The sequence below is a fragment of the Daktulosphaira vitifoliae genome, unplaced genomic scaffold (genome assembly GCF_025091365.1).
Source record: "Daktulosphaira vitifoliae isolate Bord-2020 unplaced genomic scaffold, ASM2509136v1 Scaffold_1, whole genome shotgun sequence".
Taxonomy (NCBI): domain Eukaryota; kingdom Metazoa; phylum Arthropoda; class Insecta; order Hemiptera; family Phylloxeridae; genus Daktulosphaira; species Daktulosphaira vitifoliae.
Window position 1 is genome coordinate 30,554,402 of NW_026099572.1, and position 9,065 is coordinate 30,563,466.

General features: G+C 31.2%; 1 protein-coding gene across 1 annotated transcript in view; it reads right to left on the reverse strand.

The window, feature by feature from the left end:
- Positions 1-8,765, reverse strand: part of LOC126893904 (uncharacterized) — a 13,577-nt gene extending 4,812 nt beyond the window's left edge. Inside the window, exon 1 of the mRNA XM_050664455.1 lies at positions 7,863-8,765. Coding sequence (XP_050520412.1) covers positions 7,863-8,728 — 866 coding nt within the window. The 5' untranslated portion in view covers positions 8,729-8,765. The remainder of the gene's footprint in view (positions 1-7,862) is intronic.
- Between the last annotated feature and the right edge of the window lie 300 nt (positions 8,766-9,065).

Here is a 9,065-nt window from a genome sequence, read left to right on the forward strand (position 1 = left end):
AAAAAAAATTTACATGAATACATTTTGATGGAAGAAACCACTCATTAGTGACACTTCCCATGATTTTTTTAATTTTTTATTTTCTTAGAATTTTTATTTTATATTTCCAATGACATAATTATATTATTATTAATTGATATTAGTAGNATATTATTATTAATTGATATTGGTAGAAAGAAGATCACGGCACCACTTACGTTTTAAACGTCTGGGTGGGTCTCCAGGTATGGACAAGGTTGAGAGGTTTTTTATTAGGGGATTTGAGTGGGAGAGTAATTTACTGTGGAATCTTTTATAGTAGGATATGGCTTCTTCGNGGAATCTTTTATAGTAGGAAATGGCTTCTTCATGAACTGTTTTTAAGTTGAGATCGTTATGAAGTGTATAATTAGAGATATAAGGAGGTGCATTGATTAGTTTTCTTAAGACAATATTCTGAAAGCATTGAATTTTATTGGTATTGGATTTTTTAGCATTTCCCCATAACTGAAGGCCGTAAGTCCATATGGGTTTTAAAAGGGATTTATAAATTAAAAGTTGAACATTGATGTTTGAAAATTTATTGTTTGTGATTAATGATTTGAGTAACCGCAGACGGCTATTTAACGACGAGCGTTTATTTTTAATGTGCTGAGCCCACGTGAGCCGACTATCTAGTGTAAGTCCGAGATACTTGACAGAAGAATAGGAGGGGATTTGTACTCCATATAGGGAGACACCAGGACAAGGGAGAAGTCTTAAAGTAAAGGTAGTATGAACTGATTTTGATTGATTAATTTTAAATCGCCATTTAGTGTACCATTCTTCCATTAGGTGTAGGTGATTTTGCAAATTGACGGATGCAATCTGTGGGTCAGAGTTATAGGATAAGATAGCTTTGTCATCAGCATAATCTGCAACAATGGTGTTAGGAGTTGTGGGTTGGTCTGAGGTATAGATATTAAAAAGGATTGGAGATAGGATACCTCCTTGTGGGACTCCCGCATTTATAGAGGCTATGTCAGATACTGAAGAACCAAGACGAATTTGGAGAAAAACGATCAGTTAAATAGGATTTAAAAAACAGGTAGTAAGAGGGATGCAAAANATATTAAAAAGGATTGGAGATAGGATACCTCCTTGTGGGACTCCCGCATTTATAGAGGCTATGTCAGATACTGAAGAACCAAGGCGAATTTGGAGAAAAACGATCAGTTAAATAGGATTTAAAAAACAGGTAGTAAGAGGGATGCAAACATTTTTTTAATTTATATAAGAGGCCGTCATGCCATACCCTATCAAAGGCCTGTGAGATGTCAAGAAACGCACTTGTGCAATATAATTTTTTTTCAAGCGAATACGATATAACATCTACTACTCTATGGATTTGATGTATAGTGGAGTGAGAAGCCCTAAAACCAAATTGGGAATTAGGCAGTATATTATTGACAGTGAGACAGCAAAGTATTCTTTTAAGTAATAATTTTTCAAAAATTTTTGCAAAGAACGGTAACAGACTTATTGGTCTAAATGATGTTGGTAGGTCAGGGGGTTTATTAGGTTTAGGAACTAATATGATAGTTGAAAATTTCCATAATAGAGGGAAATAAGAGAGTCTAATGATTGCATTAAATATATGGGTTAAATGTATAATAGCTTTTTTTGGAAGGCATTTTGCAACTTCAGCTGTTATAAGGTCAAAACCAGGGGATTTGTTGGAAGGGTATCTAGCAATAGTGAATTTTACGTCATTTGGAGTAAAACATTTAACTGGAAAATATAGTGGTAAAGGTGCATCAAGGTATGTCATTACAGAACTAGTCATTTCAGGTGAATGTATATTTGGATGAGGTTTGAAAGTGTCAGCTAGATGTTCTTTGAATAACTCTGCCTTTTCCAAGTCAGAGATAGCTAGACTTCCGTTATTTTTTTTAATTGGGAGATTAGTTGTTTTATATCTAAGAGCTTGTTTGGTAGCTCTCCACAGGCTACCATCCTTAGATGTTAGGCTACATAAGTAATTTTTATAGGAGTTAGTTTTGTGTTGAGCAAGCATTTTTTTGAGTTTATTTGCTAACTTATTATATAAGTGTTTATGTGACGGAAGTCTGGTGCGTTGGAACAAAGCTCTAGCTCTACGTTTATCAGAAATTAATTTTCTTATTAGCTCTGGTAAAACAACTGTTTTGTTTTGGCAAGGAGTTTTATCTTCAGTAGCTGTCCAGGCAGCTGTTTGTATGATATTAGTGAGATTTTTTACAGCCTCATCTATGTCCTCAGTATTTTTAAGTTTTGAACTTAGTTTAATTTTCTGATTAACAAGATTATGAAACATATATCGATCTGTGTTTACTTGAAATAACTTGGGATGACTTAGATGAGTTTGTGGAGTTGAATTAATAGTAAGTAGGACTGATGAATGATCAGAGTTAAGCTCAAGGATATTGTCTATAGTATAATTTAAAGTATTCGGTATTTTAGCTACAAAAATATCAAGTATGTCTGGATTTTTACGAATGGACAAAGGCCAATATGTTGGGCCAGGAGGAGCAAGAATATTCAATTTTTTTAATGATACAAAATCATGTAGAACAAGACCACGGGGGTTATTTGAGCGACAGCCCCAAATTTGGTGTTTGGCATTGAAGTCGCCACCGACAATGAAATTACCTTTCAAAGTGTTAAAATAATTGTTGAACAACATGTTCGTGACCTTATGTTTGGGAGGAGAGTATAATGCGGCAATAGTAAATGAAGTGTTTTTAAGTTTTAAGGATATGGAACAGGATTGTATATAGTCTTGGGAGTAATTGGGAAGAGGTATGAATGGAATAGAAGATTTAATAAATATAGCTACCCCTCCATGAGCAGTATTGTCTGGATGGTTGCATTTTAATAATTTATAACCATGGATGAAAAAATTTGAGTATTCAGTAAAATGAGTTTCTGTTATAATTGCAATGTCTATCCGTTTAGTATGAAGGACAGTTTGTAGTTCATTAATGTGGTTTTTTAAACCATTAGCATTAAACTGAAGGATTAGTAATGAATTGTGTGTAAAGGAATGACTAGTCATTTTTCTTATCGAGCAGATTGGAGATAACTTTTGTTAGGAGAGATATAACGGGATTGATTAGAGACTTAAGGTCTTCGAGGAAAGTTGACATGACTTTATTTATATCTAACGAAGGTGGAGAAATTTGATTATTAGTATTATTGGAAGTAATTTGAGCATATGTTTGTTTTGGAGATGTGTGGTTAACATTAGGGAAATCTTTTAATGAGTGGTTGTCTTGTTGTACATTAAAATTCTTATTTTTAAAATTATCATATAAAAAATTACTTTTATGTGTAGATTTTTTTCGTTGTTGCAGATCTCTGTAAACTGAACATCCTTTGTAATTGGCTGGGTGGCTACTTGAGCACAGTGCACATTTTGGAGGTTGTTCACGAGGCTTTGAGCAGTTAGACGACATATGATTAGCTCCACAGCGCACACAACTCGGTGGGTAACCACAGGCTTTTGTGTGACCATAATCTTGACAATTTATGCATTGACTTATAGTTTTGGGTTCAACTTTAATCTTTGTATGTAATAAGGAGGATAAGTCATATATTTCTTTAGATTTATCATTTGGTTCCAAGTCAACAAAGAAGAGTGGTAAGGGATTTTTTTCTAATTTTATGAATAACGTTAATTACTTGCCTAACTACAAAAAGTCTAATTTCAAGTTCATTTTTTATTGTATCCACCGAAGTAGTAGGATGTAAATTGCGGATCACTATGCGTAAAGGCTTGTCTTCTTTTAACTGGTAGGTGTGAAATTCCGCTTTTTGTTCTTTTAAGAACCGTACCAGTGTTCTATACGAATCTGGATTTTTTGTTTGTATTTTAAGACGATCTACTGTTGATTTACATATGAAATTGTCCACTCCAATCAATTCAATAAGAGCAGTGCAAAGATCAGTGAAGTTTTCCACACCTTTTATGAAAATAGGGGGAGGGATTTTGATTGGTTGTTCCGAATTATTTTCAGGGAGAACCTGATTATGAGTGATTTCAACATCATTTTCATCATTAAGTATTTCATAGCGGTTTGAAGAGTGGAATAGTTTAATACTTTTTTTGCTAGTAGTGATTGAGGGAGGTGAACCAGTATTTGAGTTTGAAGAAGAAGAATGTTGCCTTTTATTGGGAATCTTTTTCCAGCCATCGGCAGTATTATTCAACACAATAGGCGAGAGCTGATTATTTGTGTTATTATTACGATTAACGTGATTATCAACTTTGTTAGTTGTTATAGACATGACGGCGGCGGTAATTTAGATAAGAGGCCGTCGTGCGACAGCCCAACAAGATAAGTACCACAGGCAATGACGTGTGGATAACCGACACGGCACTGCTTTACGTTTGCTGTTTAAATATAATAGTTTTTTTTTTTTTTTTGATTTTTACTTTTTTAACTTACGTTTACGTTTTATGTATGCAATCCATAGAATAGACGATTTGTAGGATAAGACTGTTACATTTTTACAATAAACTAAATTAGATTAGTATACCACTATAACGGAAGAAAGGGGAAAAAAACAGAAAGACGGAGCTTAAAAATACCCGTGTATTCAACGACTGCTGATAAACGACTATAAAAAATTAAAAAATTAAAAAAAAAAAAGTTAAATTAAAAATTTATTTACAAAAAAAGTCAGTTATAAATTTTTGTTTAACAGATGAAATTCTTGACTTAGTTGCAATAGCTAATGCACGCTTTTCTCAGCGTGTCAGGTCTAAGTTCCTCCCACGACTCTGCAATCGTATAAATAGCATCTTTGATGTTGAGGGATTTCATAGCTTCAAATATGTTACAACCTTCTTCGGACTTTTCTAAAATTGAACTGATGTACTTTTTACGATAGCGCCTCTTTAACCATTCTATCACTCCCTGATCCATTGTTTGGATAAGTGATGTGACATTTGGAAGAAGGAAGATATCTTTAATGTCACCTTTCACTAAATCTTCTTCTGACGGATGTGATGGTGCGTTATCCAACAGCAATAGAGCACGAACGGGAAGCATTTTTTGTTGCTTGAAGTGCTTGAGGATATATCCATGTTTGCAGTTGAGTTCTGACGTTTCGAACTCATTGCAGAGTTTATTGTATAGTTGTAGCCACCGACTAGCAACCATCACTCTGAAGATGGACTATGCAATGAGTCCGAAACGTCAGAACTCAACATCAAACATGGATATATCCTCAAGCACTTCAAGCGACAAGACAATCCATGAAAGCTTTAACACATTCATAGCATTTTTTGTTTCAAGTTTTTTTCAACAGATAGAACAAACTCGTCGAAGAACCAATATTTGAAAAGATTGTAATCCATCCAAGCAGATTTTTGATTGCGGTAATAAACCGTCAAGGAAGATATATTTATGTTTTTGAATGCCCTAGGCTTCTTATATTTACCAATAACGAACAGCGGAAGCTTGTGTGAACCATCACCGTTGCTGCAAGGAGCAATGGTTAGCCTATCTTTCATAAGTTTCGTTCCTACGACTGTTTCATTTGATGCAGCGAGCGTTTTGTTTGGGAGCATTTTATAGTTTAGGCCAGTCTCGTCTATGTTATAAACTTAACAAGGTAACAGCTTATTTTCTTTGACAATTTTTTGAAACTTCACGGAAAATTCCTTAGCCGCCTCAGCATCAGCAGATAGTTTTTCACCAGAAATTGAAACAAACCGAACGCCGCACAGTGGAATGAAACGCCGATTTAGGCGGCCAAAAGTATCATTTTTTAAAAGTCACTTAAATTTTTTTTTTTTAGCAAAACACATTAATATCATACTTAAGGGTTTTAATACAAATTTTCAAGGGCATAAGTTGATTTAGTGAAGGTGTAGAGCTATTTTAATTTTTTTCATAGTATAGCTAATGACTTGCTCTACAAGCCACATGTATGGATTAACGTGTAATTTTGCGTAATTTTTAGTTAATCTCTTTAAACGAGAAAAACTAGAGAAAAAAACGAAAAAATTCGATTTTTTTTTAAGTATAAATATGTTTAATTCCGCAAAAATAAAAAAAAATCTTTTTTTTCTTTTTCATTTGAAAAAGGATATCTTTTTTAATAGGAATAAAAAATTTTTTTAATTTTAAATTATGTTTTAAGGCATAAAAAAAAATGTACAAAAATAAACTCAAAATAACTGAAAATACGGATAAATTTTAGAAGTATAACATTAAAATAGCTCTACACCTTCACTAAATCAACTTATGCCCTTGAAAATTTGTATTAAAACCCTTAAGTATGATATTAATGTGTTTTGCTAAAAAAAAAAAATTTAAGTGACTTTTAAAAAATGATACTTTTGGCCGCCTAAATCGGCGTTTCATTCCACTGTGCGCCATGACGTGTTTTCCAGCGATCAATCCAGCCTTCACTAGCTGCGAACTCACTTTCAGCTTCTAATTTTTTGTGCAAAGATATTGCTTTTTCTTTTATAATGGGTCAGATATCGGGGTTCCCCTTCGTCTTTCTAGACAGAACCACATCCACAACGCGTTGTCAAGCAATTCAAGTTTAGGTTTTCTCAACGTTTTCCGATACTTAAGGATGTTTTCACTATCTATCGTCACTGTGTATGATTCAATGTCTTTCCGATTTTTTCTCCAGTCTTTTGTAGTCGTAACGCCTGCATTGAGTTCCTTGGCAATATTTTGGAGTGATTCCTCTTTGTCCAGTCTTTGTAACTCTGTTAATTTTTTATTTAATGAAAGAGTAACATGCTTACGTTTCACTCCTGACATGTTGAAATTAAATTATGTACACACAATTGACGCCATCGGGATATTACCGTCATACTGATTTGGATTTCATCCGGATCAGATGGTAATACTCCGTGTTGTGCTTTCTGGAAGTGCAAATTAATAAAACCGAGATGCCTTATCACTTATCGGTGACCGTCGGCGTTGATATAAATATGAGTCAATGTCCGACGGCCATTATCTAGTCTCGATTTATGTACACACTAATGTACAAAAATAATATGAGAGATATTTCAATACTGAAAATAATAGGAGGTAGCATGCGATCGCGAGTAAATCATTAGCAAGTCGAGATATGTTTTTCGACTCTGACAACGGTCGGATTAGCCGGAATGACGGACTAGCCGAGGGCAGACTAGAGAGGTTCTACTGTATTTATCTAAAAATATATAAAATAAAATAATGCTATTAAATAAATATTATATATCCTAATATATTTATTTATTAATTTCTACATGGGCCTTAGAATACTATTAAACGTTTTTTGAAATTGTGTAACTATATATTAATTTAAACTAAAATGTAAATTTCATATATTTTCAATAAATCTATTGAGTTTAAAACTAAAAATATATTAAAAATTTTCAATTAAAACTAAAAAATATAGAAATTATTTAACTAAAAATCCTTTGAGTTAAATATTTATTATTATTGAGTAATATTTTTAATACTATTTTAATTTTAATAAATATTAGCTACAAGCTATTAATTCATTAAATATATAAATACGTATTAAAATTATAAAATATAAAATATGAAATAAATTTAAATGTAGAAATTCTTACTCAGACGTTATTGGATTGAGGAATTATTCAAAACCAAAGTTTTTGTAACAAATGTTTATGGTTGCAAAATGAATTAAGTGTGCTACATGTTAAATAGTTTCATATATTTTAATAAAATATTATGACGTTTTAAAATAAAATTAATATTTTCAATATAATTTTAATTTTAAGAAATATTTTCTACAAGCAATTATTTTTTATTATATAATACATAAAGTGATTTATATAAAATATAAAATTAGAAATTATATTTAAATGTTAGAATACTTACTTGGGTATAATAGGGTTAAAAAAAAGGTCAAAGCCAAGATTCTTGTACCAAATGTCTATGGTTTCGTTATAAAACGCATTAAGATTACTACATGTTAAATAGACTAAGTAAGAATCATTTTTGTTAGAGCATTCCGTAATTTGATTTGTTATCGAATTAGTTTCTATAAAAGTGTCGATTAAATTATTATTTTGAAACATAATGTTTACTTTTTCTGATGCTACTGCATAAAATTCATTTAAATTCTTAAATTTCGTTTCAGAGTCTTTAAGATTTGGTAAGCTATTGAGATCAAATGATACAGTCTCTGATGTATATTGTAAGACAAATTGTTTAAAAAAATCAATTTCATCAACTATAGCATTTGGTACATTGTTTCCATTAAACACATATCTTACATCTATTTCACTTATAAACTTCATTGCGTTATAGAGGTTTTCAAACATAGTCTTGGAATTTTTCACTTCTTCTACAAGTGATGTTACACAACAAATAAAATTTTCCCATAAATTTTCATCACGAAATTGCTTACATTGTTGAAGAATAATATCTATGTAATTGAGGAATTTTTTTAGTATTCCTGTATACTTGAAATTGAGTACATTTATTGTATAAGAATACTTATCTCTGAAATCATTCATGTATCCTTCTGGTAAGAAAGCTTGTCTAAAAGAAATATTATTTTTAAAACATTGATTTAGTTTTAGATTTTGCTTTTCATTCAATACAATTTGTGAATGAATGTAACTAATGACAGTATTGATGTAGTTTTTATAATCATCATGATAATCTGTACTTAGTTTTGCTTCATATGGTTTCAACACGAAAGCAACAATAATTACAAAAGTTATAGAATAAAATTCCATTAAAAAAAAATAATATTAATACTAACTCATTTGATACTTTAGGTGATTTAAAATGAACATATTCGAATGTACGTAACATAATTTTATAATATTCATTTGTCAGTAAATAAATGTATGTATAAATCTTTTTTTATAATGGTATAAAAATATTTCGATCCAAAATGGCGTATCTTTTTATGTTTTAGTAATTTTTTTTACAATATATAAATGATATTAAATCCTTTAAATAAATTTTCACTTTGCTAACAAGAACTTTTTGTACTATATAATATTATTTTGTATAACGAATTCTAATAATTTCTGTTAGAAATTGTATTTTAATAACAGTTTTATTTAA